The sequence below is a fragment of the Scophthalmus maximus genome, chromosome 8 (genome assembly GCF_022379125.1).
Source record: "Scophthalmus maximus strain ysfricsl-2021 chromosome 8, ASM2237912v1, whole genome shotgun sequence".
NCBI classification, from domain to species: Eukaryota; Metazoa; Chordata; class Actinopteri; order Pleuronectiformes; family Scophthalmidae; genus Scophthalmus; species Scophthalmus maximus.
The window spans coordinates 2,882,501-2,903,454 of NC_061522.1; the positions used below are offsets into that span (position 1 = coordinate 2,882,501).

At 42.9% G+C, this 20,954-nt stretch overlaps 2 protein-coding genes across 4 annotated transcripts in view; one reads left to right on the plus strand and one right to left on the minus strand.

Moving 5' to 3' along the window:
* LOC118312704 (voltage-dependent T-type calcium channel subunit alpha-1I-like) overlaps positions 1 to 5,975 on the minus strand; it is a 176,677-nt gene extending 170,702 nt beyond the window's left edge. The window contains exons 1-2 of one of the 3 annotated variants that reach the window (XM_047333995.1): positions 5,654 to 5,975; positions 3,485 to 3,624 (exon numbers count right to left, since the gene is read on the minus strand). In XM_047333995.1, the coding sequence (XP_047189951.1) occupies positions 3,485 to 3,599 (115 nt within the window). In that variant the 5' untranslated portion in view covers positions 3,600 to 3,624; positions 5,654 to 5,975. Of the gene's footprint in view, positions 1 to 3,484; positions 3,625 to 4,262; positions 4,325 to 5,653 lie in introns of those variants that run through there. The other 2 variants (XM_035637532.2, XM_047333994.1) reach the window with 2 other exon arrangements.
* Positions 5,976 to 16,219: 10,244 nt separating this feature from the next.
* grap2b (GRB2 related adaptor protein 2b) lies at positions 16,220 to 19,989 on the plus strand. The gene is made up of 7 exons (XM_035637413.2): positions 16,220 to 16,346; positions 16,882 to 16,969; positions 18,176 to 18,267; positions 18,527 to 18,649; positions 18,771 to 18,930; positions 19,027 to 19,119; positions 19,420 to 19,989. Exons 2-7 carry the CDS (start codon positions 16,892 to 16,894, stop codon positions 19,603 to 19,605), a joined length of 732 nt encoding a protein of 243 aa, XP_035493306.2. The 5' UTR covers positions 16,220 to 16,346; positions 16,882 to 16,891; the 3' UTR covers positions 19,606 to 19,989.
* The last annotated feature ends 965 nt before the right edge of the window (positions 19,990 to 20,954 follow it).

Here is a 20,954-nt window from a genome sequence, read left to right on the forward strand (position 1 = left end):
AGGGAGAGAGAAACAGAGGAGGAGAGAGGGCGAGAGGGAGAGAGAAACAGAGGAGGAGAGAGAGCGAGAGGGAGAGAGAAACAGAGGAGGAGAGAGGACGAGAGGGAGAGAGAAACAGAGGAGGAGAGAGAGCGAGAGGGAGAGAGAAACAGAGGAGGAGAGAGGGCGAGAGGGAGAGAGAAACAGAGGAGGAGAGAGGGCGAGAGGGAGAGAGAAACAGAGGAGGAGAGAGAGCGAGAGGGAGAGAGAAACAGAGGAGGAGAGAGGACGAGAGGGAGAGAGAAACAGAGGAGGAGAGAGGGCGAGAGGGAGAGAGAAACAGAGGAGAGAGGACGAGAGGGAGAGAGAAACAGAGGAGGAGAGAGGACGAGAGGGAGAGAGAAACAGAGGAGAGAGGACGAGAGGGCGAGAGAAACAGAGGAGGAGAGAGGGCGAGAGGGCAAGAGAAACAGAGGAGGAGAGAGGGCGAGAGGGAGAGAGAAACAGAGGAGGAGAGAGAGCGAGAGGGAGAGAGAAACAGAGGAGAGAGGACGAGAGGGCGAGAGAAACAGAGGAGGAGAGAGGACGAGAGGGAGAGAGAAACAGAGGAGGAGAGAGAGCGAGAGGGAGAGAGAAACAGAGGAGGAGAGAGGACGAGAGGGAGAGAGAAACAGAGGAGGAGAGAGGGCGAGAGGGAGAGAGAAACAGAGGAGGAGAGAGGGCGAGAGGGAGAGAGAAACAGAGGAGGAGAGAGAGCGAGAGGGAGAGAGAAACAGAGGAGGAGAGAGAGCGAGAGGGAGAGAGAAACAGAGGAGGAGAGAGGGCGAGAGGGAGAGAGAAACAGAGGAGGAGAGAGAGAGACTTTACAAAGGCCAGATCATGGATCAGCACCACGGACAGCGACTGGTCACACAAACAGAGCTGTGGTGCATGTTTTCTTAAACTAACAAGTTAAACTTTCTTAATGTGGTAGCAGGACAACCAGCTGATTGGTCACCTCTCAATGCTTCCACAGTGGACCATACAGAGCTGTGACATGACTTAACCAGAGTCTGGTTTGTTCAGGCACTGACACGTTCATATTCAACATGTTCCAAAAATAATTTTCCCCCTTCCCTGATAGAAAAGCTGGCGATAGTGACACTAGTGGTCAAAAATTCTTTGTGAGCCAGTGGGTTTAAAGTGGAGATCTTACAATTCAATTTCATTCCCCGCTTCGCGATACCAATCCTGATCCCTTGATACTGACTATCGGGGGGGACGGGGGACGACAACTTATATAACATATACAACTTTATAAAAACAGAGAATTGATGACAAAGTACTTGAGTTTGAGTTTGACAGTCACAACTGGAAAAAGATCACAAATTGATCAATAAATGAATCGAGAAATAAACAACAATAACTTCCTATAAATCCAGTCTTGGATTTTACGCCATATTTTTGTTGATTCTGTAGATTCATTTGTGATGTAACAAAGGGAATCGTGTATAATTTTGTTGTAAAAGATTGTGAGGCAAATCCCTAAAACAAATGAAATAATCATCGAAAATAATATCAAATAAAATGAAATACAATAGTGTATATATTTCTTCGAAAGACAAGACCTATTCCATTGACAGTAGTTGATAAATAGGGTGTGATGTCGGAACATCCACAGAGATTGTTCTGGAATAAAGGTACATTTGGTTGAACGCCTTAGAAGCAAACATATTAATCTTAAAATATCATCTCTCCTCTTATACTTTTCCGTGACCTGGGTCATTTTGGTTTATTCATGTCCCGCTCTTACAAAGAAAAGGGAAAAAACTGCAGGGGGACGAAAATGACCTGTAATCATGCTAATGACGCCAAAGAGAATGATTTCTTTCTATAGTCAGTCATTTCTATTATCTGCCTAATGGTGAATCCACATTTCGAAAATTACCGTAGTCAAGCTCCCACACGTCCAACACTGGCGCCGGTCGGTCCCTTATTCTAATTTTGAATCACTGTGGCGTGATGTGCTCAGGACCTTGGTCTGACTCGACCTGTCAAAAAGCACATTTTCCCTCCGCAGCTGCACGAGCAAAGCAAACGACACGCACAGTATCTGGGGATTGTGCCAAAAAATCTGTCCATTGTTGTATTTGCCAGCAGAGGCCAAAGGGCGAGAGAGAGCGAAAATGAATAGGGGTGATTTTAATAAAGGCATTGTCAACTTCGGCTCCGTATCATAAAATATCATCGCTACATCACGCGTGTAAAAAAAGGAAAACAGGAAGACTTAAAGTTATCGTAGCAACTATGAAGTGTTTCTTGCGTCTATGACATTCATATCAAGCGGTCGAGGCAGATGCTCCGCCCACAACTGAGTCCTGGTTCAGCTCATTCTGGGAACTGTTGGGTTTTGTCTGTAATATTGTAATATGGACCTCACTATATGTAAAGTGCCTTGAGACAATGTATGTTGTGATCTGGCGCTATACAAATAAAAGTGAATGGAATCTCGTAGTACTGCCTTCAAATTTTGATCATATCCCAAAACGGAGGATCCATCCGAAGCTTCTATTCGTGGTTGAATATTTGTCCATCAAGACCAAACTACTAGTTTTCCAGGTTATGAACCTACACTGTACAGTATCACATGAAGTCTACAGCTCCCCTTCTTTATCTCACAGCGGCGGTGACAGCGCGGTTTGTCAAAATTTTTATTGGATTTCACCTTGCAGGCTCCTCCCCTCCCCTCCCGACCTTTCCAGCAAATCCCACCCAGGACCAGGAGGGGGCGGCGGAGGCCGTCGTTGTGCACCACGGTCACGTTCCCCTCGATGCCCGCTCGTCTTCCTTTCACATCAGGTCCTCACACATGACAGTGATGGATCGCAGCGACGAGAAGAGGGTGGGCTGCTGAAATTCGGCAGGCCAACACACCCCGATTGATTTTTACTTTTCTTTTTTACACTTAGCATTCTGCGCACATGCATGTCCAGGACGAACGGGGCTGTGGAGGTGTAAGTTACCCAGAAAGTTCATGTGGAGCGACATTTATTATTCAAGCTTCATTTAAAATTAGCTTAATATTAATCGAGGTTAATGTTTAAAAAAAAAAAGAAATCTAAAGCAAAGACGCATATTCATTTATTTTCGCAAAAATAAAAAGGCAAATCACAGTCGCTCTATGGAGATGACTTTCTTGAAGTGGGAACATTGGATATGTGCAAGTATTCCAGGCACGGACAGTGAAGTGCTGATTACACCTAAAGAGAGTCCCCCCCCCCCGTGAGGAGAGGTCCTCAAAGTACGAGCTGCAGTTTGTCCTCCGCGAGGTCACTCGTTCACACTCAACCACACGAGGCTTTCATCGTCTTCCGAAAAACGTCATGTTGATGCAACCGAGCGTCCGCCGACCTCATCGTGTTTAAAGAGTCCTCTTTACGTAGCTTGAGGAGCATGATGTCGCGCTGTAGCCAAAAACTCTCTTCACAAACACAAAACGAAGAGGGATTTTTTTTTGAATTTTTACCTGGAGCTGCGCGCCACACGCCATGTTGACAGATGATGACTGTCGGGAGCCTCAGGCGGGGGGACCTCTGCAGACGAGCCTCTTCCTGCTTCAACTCAGTTCGTGGTCCCTGCATCGTAGTGACCGTGATGTGGTCCGTCCTCAACAAAGATAAAAACAAACTGAAATGAAGTCACATGTAGACATCAGGTAAAACGCTACACATGGGTGTGGTTTACAACAGCACTTCAGAAATATATACACATATATATATATATATATATATATATATATATTTATGTATATAAAAAAATTTAAAACCAAAACCTTTATGGAACTTAACATAAAAAACATAAAATCGCTAGATTCCAACAAAAAAAGAGTAAATTTGTAAGTTGGGACACACGTAGGATTTCCTTTGACCTTCAACTTCCTCATGTAAATGAGAAATTATTCACATTCAGATTCAGTATTTAAGAAACTCCCCGAGTGAACTACCGCGAAGGGACATTTTCTTTTCCAGTGATATGCATCGGTGTAATAGAAATTAATTTGTTTCATATTCGACTCAGCGTCTATTGAATACGGCACTTTGAAATGCTCGGGGGCTTCATCTCGTCTCCGTGCCCTAGGCATCTCTTTCTTTTTTTTATCATCCCCTCTGTCTTTTGCCATCACCGCTTTTAATCTCTAATCCGCTCATCAATATACAGAGAAGTAACAAAACGACAGTTCTTTTAATTTGAAGCCATTTTGAGGTGGGGTTGTATGAGTTACTTATGCATAGTTAATATGTCACCTTATGGAGATGGTGGTCAGCGATGTCACACACCTACGGGCAATTTAGAGTCCCAACCCCATTCTGCATGTCTTTGGACTGTGGGAGGAAGCCGGAGAACCCGGAGAGAACCCACGCATACACGGGGAGAACATGCAAACTCCACACAGCGCTAAAACGTGACCTTAAAAAAAGGAAAAATCCATTCAATTGTACAGTAAAATATTAAATATGCATAAGTTACTCATTCAACCCGACTTCAAAATCACTGAACTACCCCTTTAAAGAGACACACGGAGATACACAGATCTACATAGGCAGAGAGAAAATTTGTCAAAATTGGCTGCACAGCGACGACAGAAGTTATTCGAGCAATGACATGAATTTGCACAAATAGGACAAAAAGAGAAACAAGCGTCCAACAATGTTTGAGAAGTAAATATTAGGGTTTGTGTCTCATATTAAACATTTGCGTGTGGTCATGCTTCAGGGGCAAGGGATAACAAAACAAGAGGAATTCAATACATAATGATGTATAATATCACAGATAAAGTGACCGACTGTTATATACTGTATATTCAGGATAGGCAACAAAAACTGGGCTAATGTCTCTACATTCATGTGTCATTTCAAGCAGAGTGCGAAGTCCCAGCAGATATTTAATTTAATTTAGGGAAACGCAAATATCACGATAAAAAAGTGGACAGTAGGTAATTTTTGGGATTATAAAAAGGATAATAATTAGTCAAATGAGGCCTTGATGCATTAATCTATTAATCTCTACACTGTTTATGGATGTAAACTTGGCTAATACAAACTTTAGAGCATATTTTCTTATATGATAAAAAAAAATATATATATATATATATATATAAATTATATATATTTTTGTATATAATAAACAATTAAAAAATTATTGTAAACAACACAACTCACTACATAAACTTGGCTAATACAAACTTCAGAGCATATTTTTTGATAATATAATAAAATATATATTATTTTTTAACATATTTTTTGTATATAGTAAACAATAAAAGTTATCGGAAACACAACACAACTCACTACATAAACTTGGCTAATCCAAACTTCAGAGCATATTTTTTTAATAATATAATAAAATATATATTATTTTTAAACATATTTTTTTTGTATATAATAAACAATAATAAAGTAATTGGAAGCACAACACAACTCACAAAAGAAACATTAAAGCAACAGTGCTAATTCTAAACTGTACAGCTGCTAATGGGATTGATAGCAATGTTAAGCTAGCACCTCTCAGGTTAAGCTAGCTGGTCGCTAGTGTTAGCCGGTTTGTAGCTCGTCGTGTGAAGTAGTTACCAACCCTGACACGCGTTGGACATAACACACATCACATACACGGTCATTTAAAGATGTTTCTTACTCACCTGTTGTTGTTTCCTCCACACCTGCAGGTTCCCACCGCCACACAGTTAGCATGCTAACATCTTCAAACAGGAAGTAAAGAAACTTCACGCCATGTGGCTCCTCCGTGAACACAGGTGTTTAAAACGAAAAAAAACGTGGAGGTGGAACAAGGGATATTTATTTATTAATTTGTATTTGTTTGACACCGACTGACAGCGCGACTGTAGGAGGGAGAGGACGTTAAATCACAAGAGGAGAAGAGCAAATGCTAAGGATGTCAAATTTCGAAGAAGAAGAAGAAGCAGTAGAAGAAAAAGTAGTAGAAGAAGGAGAAGGAGAAGAAGAAAAAGTAGTAGAAGAAGAAGAAGGAGAAGCAGAAGAAGAAGAAGGAGAAGAAGAACAAGTAGAAGAAGAACAAGAAGAACAAGAACAAGAAGAAGAAGAACAAGAAGAACAAGAACAAGTAGTAAAAGAAGAAGGAGAAGAGTTGGGGGGGGATTTTTATTTTATTTTAATATTTACAGCACTGGGGTGTATGTACTGCAGCTAAATACTTAATATTTTAATATTATTGTAATTATTACAATTAATTTATGAAGAAGATTTTTTTTATAAATTTATTTTATATTTACAGCATCGGGGTGTATGAACTGCAACTAATACTTCATATTTTAATAATATTTTTTAATTGTTAAAATGAATCCATTAAGAAGAATTTTTTTTAATTATTTTTATTTTTTATTTTTATGGCACTGGGGCGTATGGTGACACTTAATATTTAATTTCCAAAAGTTATTTTAATTTTTTTTAAATATGATGTAATATGCAAATATCAAGGACTCCAACTTTATGGATATAAATATGTTTAGAGCACCGGGGAGTTTCCACTGCAATAATCATTATTCAGTGAATATTTATCAATTTTTTCTGTGAGGTATAACCCACCAGTACATACAAGTACCTTGATGATCCATCACTTGGGACTTGGATATTGTTAAGAATATGGAGTCTTTATTTTATTATTATTATATGAAATTTCAGCCTCTGTATATGTTATGTATTATGATGAGATTTATATTTACAAAAAAGTCTTGGAAACGTTGTGTTTGGTCTCATGGACTAACTTTCATGTACACTACAACACTTGTGTTGTATCATTTGTTAAGATTTATCCATGTTATCTATCTGTAGAAGCCAAACGTGTTTCTGAATGGTCTTGTGTTTGCATGTTGTTCACACTTTGTCCATGGGGTGTCGCTGTGTTATTTCCTATGGCACAGGTATATAGGCAGGACCTCAAGTGAGGCTGGGGCAGGTGGATTGACCCACCTGACCCGGGAAGGGCAAACGGTTTATGACCAAAATGTTTGTTTGTCTATCGGTGGGAAACTGGAAATGGACCTTTCAAACCCATTTGTGCATAAACGTAATAAACAATAGTATCCTGCGAAGAAGAGCGGCGTTCGATTCCTTCATCGTACAACACAGGTACCACACAGCAAACAATAGTGGAGCACGTCAGGAGTCAGACACCTAGACTCAGCTCCTATAACATTATCATTAGTTTATATTGTTTTTAATTCTACAAGTAACAAGCCTCTTGGTGTGTTTTTTCTTTTCCACTTCCTGGTTCACGACCTGCTCACCAATTTTATTGCACATGCGAAGCATTTTAATAACATCACTGTGCATTACAGAAAATGTGTCTGCGCACACAAACACCCGAACGCCCACTGACGACCGCAGGGTTGCCGAGAGCACTACGTCTTTACTCACTGTGAACCCAAGTCCTGCTGGTTTGCATTAGTGTAAATACAGTCTCCGCATTACAAAGAGGCCGGCGAGTGAAATTCCCTCTTCCTCCCGCGTCTCTGTCTGTAATGACACTAACAGTCAGACCATTAGGTGGATAATTAAATGTGAGCCTCGTGCATCTCCCTGCTGCTCTCCAGGCCCTGATGGTGTGTGTCTGTCGGTGTGTGTGTGTGTGCGTGTGTGTGTGTCTGTCGGTGTGTGTGTGTGTGTGTGTGTGTGTGCTTTGTCCATCTGCCTGTCTGTGTGTTCCTGCAGAGCCCGGTGGTACAGGAGAGGACTCGTAGCTGCAGAAGGGGACAGAACCGTCTGCCCGTGAGACTTAAAGGGACATGACGCAGTGTTTCTTTGCTCTGCACAATATCACCACGTCATTTCGTGGGTTGGATTTGGAAACGTTTGAAAAAATTGCTTGTCACTTTTAATAATTGAGGGGTTTCTGTTATGTAACAAAGGCAGCGTATGATAAGTATGGACGTCAGCTCATGATTAAAACTTTGGTGGGAGGAGGTATTCCACCACATGGTACATCCATATTGTACACATTCTTATATATTTATATGTCGTTTGTCAGTTATTGCTCTTGTACATTAAGTTCCCATCTTTGTTTTCCTGCTTGTACTTACAATACTTGCTTTTTTAATCTTTCCCCTCATTTTTTTTAACTTACTATGCTTTTTAATGCATCATAAAAATAAATTTCCTTGTATGTGAAAACCTACTTGGATTCTAATCGTAGTAGTAAAGACCTCGGTCATATCAGAGACACTTAGGGGACACTGAAGCGGTATTAAACGTCTTTAAATTTGTATAATGTTTCTGTCAGTACTTTTATTTTGAGAAAAATAACTTCTTAAAACCGTCACAGGACTCTTGAACTTTTGAAAGTCATTGGGAAGATACACTGGGGCAGGATGTGGATCAGATTTTATATCGGATCAGTAACTCTTCTGCAGCTGCTGAGTAAGATCATACTCTCATCTCCATCCTGTTTGTGTGGAATCACACTGGTGAGCCGGTGTCTGAGGTGTCATATGATATCGATCTTGTAAGTGAGGTCTTCTCCTTAAAGAGTCAAGGGTGCAACACGTCGCATCGAACTTCCCAAACCTTTTGTAGTAAGTGGAGAAAGCGTGTTTGGAACCTCTGCTGTCCCATAGCAATGTGACTTTTCACTGAGATAAAGATGGAATACACATAGTTTGGAGAAAATGAATGTCTAAAAAGAAATACATCACAAATGTTTAAGATTGGAGTCTTCAAAAAACCCAAGATATTCTTATTGTGTGTGTGTTTGTGTGCTCAAAGATTTCTTTGTGACGGATTCCTCGGGGGGGGCAACTGCGCAGCCAATCAAAAGGAGGCCAGAGGTCTGAGAGGCACTTTTACTCCTTTAGATCTCAGTGGTTGCTGCTGCTTAGCAGTTATGATATTGTGACGACGAGGCAGATAATCATTTCTCTAATGTTAAAAATATGCAGTGTTCCTTCTGTGTGTATTTATATCTCATATATTTACTGTTGCTGTGGGTCGAGCCTGCTCTTGTCCATGTGACAGTCTATACTTGTTGCTATCTTCTAGATGGATGGATAGATAGATGGATGGATGGATGGATGGATGGATGGATGGATAGATAGATAGATAGATAGATAGATAGATAGATAGATAGATAGATGGATGGATGGATAGATAGATAGATAGATAGATAGATAGATAGATAGATAGATAGATAGATAGATGGATAGATAGATAGAAAGATGCTTTAATGGACACTTGTTCAATATTTTTTGCCCACACACAGATTCCCCACATGTAGCTTCACAAAGTCCTGCCAACTGCAGACTCATCAACACCTACAGACTTGGCCTATACCTGGGCACATGCACGCAACGTGCACATGCATGGACACACACACACACACACACACAGTTAAATGGTGCTTTGCAGTGATGCTGGCGGGCCAAGTGGTGAGGTTGCCCTGCACTCGGCAACATTGCATTCTTACTGACTGCCAGCCAATTGATCAGCACTTCTCGTGTGTGTGTGTGTGTGTGTGTGTGTGTGTGTGTGTGTTCGTGTGTGTCCGTCCTTTGTCGACATTCAGCAGACGTGCGAGTTGACAGCCAAACATCTGTGCATGTCATTGTGCATTAGAACAAACTCATGATGCCTCTCTTTGTCCAGTTGCGGAGGAGCTGGACCTCCTCCAGCGCCGGCTCGCTGGCTGCGCGGCCCAGATTAGTGGCGTCCGACCGGGTTGCGGTGGCAGAGGAGAGCTGCCTCGTCACCAGAGAGCTCCAGGGAAGCCGCAGGCCTCCGAGCGCTCCGACAACCCCCCCCCCCCCCCCCCCCAAACAACGCACAGCAAAGCGTCTACTGTATCCCCCCCACCACCACCACCACCAGTTGGCATAAACGATCACAGAACAGCTGGACTTAGCATGGGCACGCCACGGGCAGTTTACTGGTTGCACATTAGAAGGATTCTGAGCACTGACGTCAACGCGATCGAAAATAGTTTCCTCCTGTGTTTCTACGCGTCTCATTTCCATACTGAAAAGGCCACCGATGTCTTTCGTCTCGGCGGGACGAGGAAGTTAGACCGTTTAACGGGAATATTTCTAGATCCCATATGAATTCTTCTACTGTGTAAACCGTGCCAGACGTCAGGTTCCCAGCAACTCACCTGAATGTCCAGGGACATTCACAAGACAAGACGGACTGGAAGACGCATCTCAAGGTGAAGCTCAGCGTTAGATATGGAATGTGTTGTGAGATGCCGAATCAAACTCACAGACAAGACCAAAGACGACTTTGCTCGTCAATCAAAGGAAACCGCCCAGTCAAAGGTCAGATTCATCCCAAACGCGGTATTTGCTTGATAATCAAGATTTTATTTAAATTGCTATTCAGCCCGGCCTATTATTTATGCACCTTAACGACCCAACTTCAGTGTTTTTTTTTATCTTTTCGAAACTGATCCCCCTGACCGCCCGGCTCGATCCACATAAATCCTCTCTCCGTATCTACTCCGACCTTTTACTGTCTTTCTTGCAGCTCCCTCGCTCGTGTCTCACTGCTGAAAACGAGCTGACAGAGCCTGAAGCGAAGTGATTGAGCTCCGAGCAACCAATCTGGTCCCGGCGAAAATGTCAACCACTCCAACACACACACACACACACACACACACACGCACACACAGAAACTCGCTCCTTTTACCCTCCATTCTTCTACCCCGTCTGCTCCTCATCCATTCTTTTCTCATCTCTTCCCCCTCCCCTCCAAGCCTCCCTCTTGCTCCCTGCCTCACCTCTCTCCTCTTCTTTCCCTCTTGACATTTAAACAGTACGCACTCGTCGTCTGCTCTGTTATTTCTTGTCATCGTCATGGCAATTTGGCTATCTAAGGAGAGGTTAAGGACGGCAGTTGAAACGGACGGGACAGGGTCGAGACAAGTGGCGGACATAACTCGAGCCGATCGTTCGACGTTATTATATCACGGCACTTTAAACGCGGGCAGGCAGCGGTGAGGATGTCACGTCTACGTGACGCTGACACACTTTGGGGGCCCGTCAGTCACAGAATAATCTCGGTGTAAATCATTTTTTACGAGCTTCTGACTGTTGAGATGCCGCTCATTCTCGTCGTCCAGTGCTTTGGTTGGTAAACTCTGTTTAAAAGGAGACATATTGTGAGTTACGTATTCAGTTTTTCACTTTTCTCCAGTGTGTTTCACCCATCGACGATAAGAGGGCGCTCCTCTCTCCGATAGAAAACTCCGCTCCCTAAACGCCTCGTCAGTAGACATGAGAGAGAAAAAAATCGAAATGTCGGCATTAAAGTTGAAACAGCCCTAAACGTCCGTGTTGTGGTTCCAGTTCAGCTGTCACACATCCACGTTAACTTAGGTTAGCAAAGCTACGCTAGCTTCGCTAACTGCGCGTCTCTCAAAATTCATCAACGTTTGTGTTTTCAATTGTACGTCATCGTGTCAGGACGCACGTCCACGTTCACCCGTTGTCACCGCGTCGTCTCTTCCAGATTCAGCCTGTCAATAATAATATCGCAACTTTACAACTTGGTTAGCAGCTAGCGTTAGCTTAGCCAGCTGGTTAACAGAGCATCAACATCCTGTTGTTTGGTGCTGCTGAAAAGTGCTTCCGGGTCACAATTTTCGATTTTATTCTCAAAATACTATTTCAACTTTATTCTTGACATTTCTACTTAATTGTGGAGGTGTTAAAATAAAAAAAATCCTCCTCTTCCATTTTTTCTTTATGCCTTACTCCTCCATATTTATGCAATATGCTGATTTGGTTGCTTGTTATTTTAATTGTGTTTCATACATGTGTAAATGGTTGATATTGAGGTGTAGCCGAGGTTCTAAGCGTTCTTTGAATATGCTGTGTGGCTCTATTGCTTCATGTTGAGACGAATGATGAGTGATTTGGTCCAATCGTGTCGGAACCACGGCCCGATTCGGCTCCTGTGGAGCAGGGATCTTTTTTCCACATCTCAGTCATGTGGAAGGACGGTTTGGAAGTGTTGATACTGTACGGCACCAATAAGAGTTTTATGAGTTTCAGTACTGACACCAAAATGATAATGAATGAATGAATTTGATGATTTAAAAAAAAGAACATATGATACTTCGTACCAACCTTAAAAAATGGCTTATTTCCATCTCATATTTTCACTAGATGTAACTTTGCAACCACTTGTTCGAGGCCACAGGAACTGTAACTCAGTGAAACACCTAATTTTAGATTTGATAACCGTCATTAACATATTATTCATCCCCCGGTTTCTTCATTTAACAGGAGAAAGTCAGTCAAGTGCACAAGGACTGACAACCTTAAATAACTCCAGTCGGAATCAGAAACTACATATTGATCTGAGAATAAGTAACAAGGTTACGCATGATGTGATGCAACATTCAACACCAGCGTCTCGCTACAAAACAGTTTTTGAACTTAAATTTAAAAGACGTTTGATGTCCGGCCCTGATGGTGAATGCATGAACATTGGTTTTTGGTAGTAACAGTGCTGGAAATATACTTTTCCAGCACTGTTACTAAGCAAATATACTAAGCAAATGCTGTCAAAGAATAACATAACTGCGTGTAATTATAAAATGGCGTTGGTGATGAATGAATGAACATAATTCAAGTTGAAGTCAGTGTTAATTAACAGATTATCTTATTAAATGGATTTAAAGGTGCAGGAATGTCAAATCAGAACATCCCCCAAATCCTCTCTGAGAATTACAAAGACAATATTTTTTTCCTTGGTTCTTTGTTTTCATTTACTTATAACATGACCAATGAGAAAAATGGTGTAAGATACACATGTAATTCTACATGTACATGAATTATTATTCTACTCTCGTCCCTTTCAGGGAGGTGACGTGGCTCTCAGGGCGGCCATCGGAGGCCCCGTGTGCAGGACGGCTCCTGCGGATTCACCATCTGGTGCCTCTGGCAAACAAGGGCAAACTGTGCCGACCAACATACCGAACGTGACAAGGAGACGGGCCGTGGGTACGGTACGGTACGGTACGGTGGGAGGATCGAAGACTGGTGAGTGACTGAATGTGACAACTCTTTTGTGTTTTTTACACTGTGTGATCTTGGCTGCATATCTGACACCTTTGACTCACAGTCTGCTGAGCAAATAATACACAACAGAACACAGTCCAGGAGAGGATGTGAAGCATCAACAGTGTGTGTGTGTGTGTGTGTGTGTGTGTGTGTCACAGGGGGAACACCGTCATGGCTGGTGGCTGTCAGATGCAGAGCAGCGTGTCCACTGCTTGACATCATTTTATACTCTGCCGAAGATATGTCTGATGGACAAGCGTGTGTGTGTGTGTTTGTGTGTGTGTGTGTCTCCTCCTCTCAGGTGCTTATTTAAGCAGTCTGCTGCCCCCTGCTGACCAGCACCAGGAGCATCACAAAGCGTGTGGTGGTTGTGGTGGTGGTGAACATTGAACTAACATCACGAGAGAATCAAACCTTTTTCTGCACGATGGTCTCTCCTGCTGCTCTTTGAGCAAAGAAAGTAAAATCATAATTGCCACAAGAATTTATTTTTGTTAAATTTATATTTAATTTTTGTTAACTACTGTTTTTTGCATACGCACAAGCATGATCGCAATCCATAAATCTTAAAGGCAAGAAGACTGAACAGAAAAAAATGAAAAGAAAAACAAGTTCTAGTTCGACATAAAATGTGTTTTGCCAGGTGTATGCTAAATTATATATGATTATGATTTATTTTGGAAACCATCAAAATGAAATGTGGTAATACTGGACACGTGTGCGGCAACTAATCCAACTCCTAAAATCTTTACTTATTCTCCTGCGATATTCAGGATGACTGAATGTGGACACCTGTGGTCTGCATGGCAACAGGTGAAACCGAAGCACATGATGGAACTGGAAACGCATAGAATCACAATAACTTCACTTATACAAACATCAAACATAACACACATATGATAAAGACTGAGCAGTGCAATATTTTATCGGTGGGACTGACAGTCCACGCTCCACACACACACGCACGCACACACACACGCACGCACGCACACACACACACACACACACACACACACACACACACACACACACACACACACACACCACTGCCCTCTGCAACACCTCTGTGCTGCTGAATTATTCAACTCGCAGACATGGCAGGAGGTCAGATGTGTGTGTGTGTGTGTGTGTGTGTGTGTGTGTGTGTGTGTGTGTGCGTGTGCAGTACCTGTATCCCCTTCATCTCCCCTCTTCATCTCCACCTCCTCCCACACCGACCCAGTCTCTGTCCTGTGTCGCTCAGATGGGATGAATATGTATGGTATTGAGATGAGGGTCGTCTCAGCGCTGTTTACAATGGCAGGACACACATGGGAACCGTTGCCATGGCGAGGAGCACTTTTTTACACGGACAGAGCCATAAGATGAACTGACATATACATATTTTATCTATTTAAAAAGAACAGCAAATTTGAATGGAAGTAATATGGACCTGTAAAGGACAAAATGTCACTTTGGATACAACAGCATCGATGTACGTTGCTGGTTGAAAGAACAAGCAAAGGGTTAGGTAATGTATCGCTGTGCTATCTATTTTTGTGTAAGGTTATTATTTTCTGTATCACCTTTTCTTTTACATGTTCGAAATACATTTTCAATCAATCCAAAAAAAAAACAACCAAAAGACCCAAAGAGCCCCAGTGTGTAATTTTTGTAGTTTTCTGGCGACATCTGGTGGTCAAGTACCGACAGGGGACACTTTATGGCGGCGCACCGCAGATTCCAATTCGGGTTTCTGGCAGCGCTTAAGATTCAACGCCAATGCGACGTATTCTGCACCGTATTGTGCAACGACCGTATTCAACAAGACGTAACAAACATGGAGACTCACACGGAGGTCGGGTCCACGGAGGTCGGGTCCACCTCATGGAACTGTATTTAACTCATTCAGAGTTGACGAATAAACATGGTGATTATACATATATGAACACATAGTTATGGACAGGTCATTCAATTTCTGTGACAAAGTTCTTCTATATATTACACACTGTACCTTTAAATTCCCTTGACTGGCCCTGGCGGAGCATTTTTCCATTTCAAATCTGTACTTGAGATTGTGTTTCTCTCTGTGTGAAGCGCGGGTGTTTACCTTCTGGTGACAGTACTGTCGGATTGTATGACTGTTAGAAGGAAGTTATATTGTAGTTGTTCTGGCTGCTTTCAATTCCGGGTGGGGATATTATTTTTTTTGTTTGAACAGATGTTCAAAGAGCTGTTTTGTCGAAAGTCAAAACCGATCCCGATCTTTCTCCTCCGCCTCCACAGACTTGGACAGAGGTTCAGGGGAATGGAAGGTGGTAAACAGAATGAAATGTGAAGTTTGCTCACAGAACATTTATCACACATGTCTCCCTCTCTCTCTCCCTCCTCCTCCGTTCGCTCTCACTCACCGTCAAGTTTGAATTTCTCTCGCAGCCTCAAAGAAGGCGACTGTCACAGATTGTTAAAACGCATGCGTCCGCATTGAGCCACGTATGAATCCTCTCACACACACACACACACACACACACACACACACAGTGTGTGACTGGTTACACCTGTACCCAGTTTGATTTTCTTGATGCTGCATAATACGCTGCATAACAATAGATGCACATCCAGCTGTAGGTCACCTTGGCAACTGCTATTAAGAGGCAAAAAGACACAAGTGACACACACACACACACACACACACACACACACACACACATACACACACACACACACATACACACACACACACACACACACACACACACACACACACACACACACACATTTATGAGGGTGCATGGGAGCCCATTCATCAACCAACCCTCTCGTGGTGAGAAAGCTGATTGCTTCACATCTCTTTTTCTTTTTCCAAATCAGTGGCTTGATCGAATCCCGCTGTCAGCAGAAGGCTCTGAAACCACACACATCCCGTCGGTTCCTCAAGTGCCCCGGCCGGGACCAAAGTAAAATACGGAAAAATTAAAAAAGGGAGTTTTAATTTAGGCAGAGCCACAGAAAGATACAGAATCATAAATCCAAACACAATGTAACAAATTAGTCAATAAAGGAAAACCAGAAGACCATCCTTTTGTGAACTGTATGCAGCATTATACAAAAAAAAATGTTGCTTAAAATATTGCCTTCCAGTTCCCACAGAATTTGTTTGTGCCTATAAGTTCTAATCTTTTTCATGTATCTCTAGACCGGCATTGTCTGCATCCGTGTGATTGGTCAGCGGACAGAGACAGACAGAGTGTTTCCGTGGCAGCCGCAGTCTGCAGGCTGTCCGGTCTCGGCTCCGCGGGGAGAGCGACACACACCGTGCGCGGTGAGTGACACAGTTCTGTTTCTGTCTCGTCAATAAGGCGCAGAAACGGCAACAGATTGTCGTTTTGAATTATGGTTTGTCGGCCTTCTGCTTTCTGAGCCGTCTGTGTTCACTGAAGGAACATCACCTTCCCGCATACTGGGTCCAATTGCACTCCCCATGAAATAAGTCCAGTTGACGCTCGTGATAGTTTATTGATTTCTCTCTGTCATATCGGTTTCTGTCGTGTGCAGTGTGTAAATGCTAAATGAAGGGGAGACGACAGGTGGTTGTTATAGTTTCCACATCCCTTTAATGCCTGTACATGGAGTTATAGAATGTGCTTCACATTCAAACAGGGTTAATATCTCTAACTTTGAGCCCTTTTAAAAATAATGTTGACCAAATTTAACTGGGTTGTGGTTCTGTTCTTGATCTACATAAGTTTGTGGGCTTGTTGGCTGCATTACTAGATAAAAGAAAACCCTACAAACATACTTTAATTCATATATTTGTAAACCAGAAAACACGACACGTTTACGCTCTTTCCTTGAAGGTCCCTCACCATGGAGGCTGCAGCCAAGTACGACTTTGAGGCGACAGATGACGATGAACTCAGCTTCAGGGAGGGAGACCAGTTGAAGGTAAGGAACACACACACACACACACACACACACACACACACACACACACACTTTCTGCACGACACACACCAAACATTCCTTCAGCTTACACGTAGCCTCTGCTTTGCCTTTTCAACACCCCATCGCACACATGGAGTCCGTGATGAATAGCATGACAAAACATTCAAATGTAGCGTGTGAATGTGGCGCCTGTGGCACTTTCATGTAAATCAGTGTCACCTAGGTGACTTCTGAGTCAAGGCTGAGTAACAATAGTTTTTTTCAATAGATTGTGCAGCTGGTTGTAAGAATTCGCTATGGAACTGCATCCTGCCGCTCAAAATTCGAATCTATTTTCTGCAGTGAAATCTTTGTGTCTTTGCGCGTCTTGACAGACGCATTACAAAAAAGTAAAACTACATAACAGAGGCAATAAGAGACTGGAAGTTAATCTGTCAAAGACGAGTCAAATAACAATATTCAAGCAAACTATTCCCACTTGTATTGCACAGTTGCGTTCTGTATATTTTGAAGACGGACCTACCATGAGATCTCTTTCCTAAGTGTCAGTCTTAAGTTACACTGATGTTTATAGACCTTTTCCTCCTGCCTTAATCAGTATGGGGCAAATCATTTATACACTTTAATAGGACTCCGAGATCCTCTATGGCCCCGTTCAGACCTGATATTAACGTCCGTCCTGAGAGATCCGATCGAGAGTCGGTAGCTATGAGTTGGTCGGTTGACAGCAGGCACTAGAATGCATCCTGAATCACCCAAACGTTGAAGTACTGGCAAACCAGATGCCAAGATTTCTCGCAACCAGATTGATAAGTTCCACTCGGTAGCCAGCAGATGGGAAAATGTGTTTTGTCGTGGGAGGGAGCATGTTTAATGAAAATCCAATTGGTCCCAGAACTAAGCCTTGGGGAACACCATACTTAACAGTAGAACACCGCGAGACAGAGTTTTTCACTGAGACACAGAACCTCGTGTGTGACAGGTGCTTTGTCATCCCTGCTCTTCTTTTCATCATTGCTCTTTCTAGTAGTTTCCGCAACTAAGCAACCGACCGTAGAGTAGATGATCCGCTTCCTGAACAAAACCTGTGTTAGCATGTATGGCGATTACTTATCTTCTTAAAACGCTCGTCTGGACCGGTATCGTATGGATGCAGCCTTCATTTCTGGTGATTGTGTCTTCTGTGATCGTGTTCCACTGTGGCAGATTCTGCAGACCACCGGGAACTGGTACATGGCGGAGCTCAGCGGGGTTGAGGGCCTGGTACCTAAGAACTTCATCAGCTTCCACCTGCCCAGGTAAAAACCCAACAAGAGGAGAAGGGGGAACAAGTCGTCTTTAGGGAAACATCGCAACGTTTCATGGGAGAATGACATCAAACCATATGGCACGGAAAACAGTCGTCGCATGTAACGCGAATGTTCATTTGGCGGATACAGAGGGGTTTCTAATTCCCCTCCTCTCTGCCCTCGTCGCCCTCTTCTCCCATCAACTCCCTCGTCACCATTGTGACCCCTCTGTCACTTTCCCCGCCTCCCTCCTCCGCACGACTCCAAGCTGGTACGACGAAGACGCCGGCCACAGCGAGGCCCAGCGGACGCTGATGTCGCGGCCCCTGGGGGCCTTCCTCATGTGGAGCACGCAAAACGCCGCCGCCGGCGAGTTCTCTCTCTCTGTCAGGTGCACTCACTCAGCGCGTGCGTTTCACGCGATGATAAATATGATAATATAAATACGATTAATAGACATAAATTGAAATAAAAATCTATATTCCTCTCATTTTGTTTAATTGTGCTTGTAGACATGAAACGAATGTGCAGCACTTCAAGGTGCTCCGGGACAGAGAGGGGCAGTATTACCTGTGGTCGGAGAAGTTCCCTTCCCTCAACCAGCTGGTGAAATATTATAAAACCAAGTCTGTCGCCAAAAAAACGCTGATATTCCTCCAGGAGACGAAATGGGTAACAATGAAAACCTTGACTACGTTTTTAAAACTTCCAAACTACAAATACTATTTTTTTTTTTTTAATGCACTTAAGCTTTCAATGTGTCACCAGCGGCGAGGACGCTCAGATTCTCTTCCACCTCTTCCTGCTTCTCCTGCCGCTGCTCCACCAGCCGACCTCACGCTTCCATCTGCACCTCCACAGGTACTCGGCGACTGTGCCTTTCCTTTCGTGCGCGCACACGGATGAGTGTGTACGTGTCCCCATCAGTTAGCTGGGGATTTCAATAATTGATTATATTAATTTGATGATGATGAAATGTTTGAAATTTATTTAGACAAAGGGAATTTTTCTGCTCGTTTAACTTCAGTCTAGAATTCTCGGCACACAAGAAATAAATCTTTGAAGCTCGTTGCAGCCGTGATATCCAACTGAAAAATTTCAATTTGCATCGGCCTGCGAGGGTGAGTGACACTTGTCTGTCTGTCTGCGTCCCATCTCCAGCACGACGCCCCCTCCAGCACGCAGGTCAGAGCCGAGTACAGCTTCCTCGCCATAGAGACGGACGAGCTGGGGTTCAGCGCGGGCGATGTCATCGAGGTGCTGGAGCGCCTCGACCAGGCCTGGTGGAGGGGGCGGCTGAGGGGCAAGACGGGCCTGTTCCCCTCCAACTACACCGAACCCATCTGACACGCGCACACGTCATGTGACAGTGACTCTACACTTCACGGATGGTTCTCACACCGGCAACACAAACGTCAACCCGCATTGAGCCCACATCCGGAGAAAAAGACCCCGAGCGATTTTGTGACGGAAAGTTTCAACTGTCTTGAATTAAAAACTACGATTTAACTTTAGCTTTGGCGAACACACATACTGTGCATTGGATTTCTGTTTCATATTATGCCAAACATATTGTCATTTTATATAACTGGTTGTTTGTCAAACGATTTTCAGGATTTCTTAAAGACTCAAAGCCCCAGTGTGTAATTTTCTGGCGGCATCTGGTGGTAAAGTTGCAAACCGTAAACCGTAAGCAGCTGAAAATTCAACGCGAATGCGACGTATTCTGGATTCAACGCGACGTAGCAAACATGGAGACTCACACGGAGGTCAGGTCCACCTGATGTAACTATATTTAACTCATTCAGAGTTTACGGAAAAACATCAGGTGATTATACATTCATGAACACACAGTTATGGACAATATGTTCAATTTCTGTGAATAAGTTCTTTGTAATATTACACACTGTAGCTTTAACACATGAAATGTACATGTTGGGTTTAATATTTATAAAAAAATATATTCATAAGACAGTAGTCCTAAACATGAATTAACTTGATTCCAATATATCTGACATCTTCCTTTTTACAAAGTGACTGATAACACAGAGAAGTCGAACCAACTCAAAGGTCACGCACTGTTTCAGTTATGACACAAGTCCATTGTATCTGGTTTGAATATTTGTTTGTACTTGGCTCAGTAACACTGATAATCCTTCCAATGAAGGTTTTAGCTGATATTGCTGGTACAACCTCCATAAAACAAATAAGTGTCCCGGAAAAGCTTTTTTTTTTTTTTTTAATACTGAAAGGTAAAATGGAAAACCAAAGGTTCAAACTTAAATACAGCATTTGTCATGAATGTTCATATGAACAATATGCATTGATTTATATGCTCATTATCTTAAATAAAAAGTACAGATATTCACAAAATAAGACAGAGGAGCTGTTGGCCTTTGTCAGATTAAACCTGTGTGTGTGTGTGTGTGTGTGTGTGTGTCACATATTCCACTTGGCTCAGTCTCTCTGTCTTTGACCTAAATAAAAAGTTGCTGCTCTGTCAGTTTATCACCGGAGCTTATCTTTCTCCGCAACAACGAACACTTAAAAGGAAAAGAGAAACTGCTTCACAGCCCTGTCATGTTTCCACAGAACCGGCCCCCCTTTTCCAGGAAAACATCTCCTGGATTAGAGCTGCAACATTTAATCAATCAATAAATGAATCTGCAACTATTTTGATAATTGATTAATCGTTT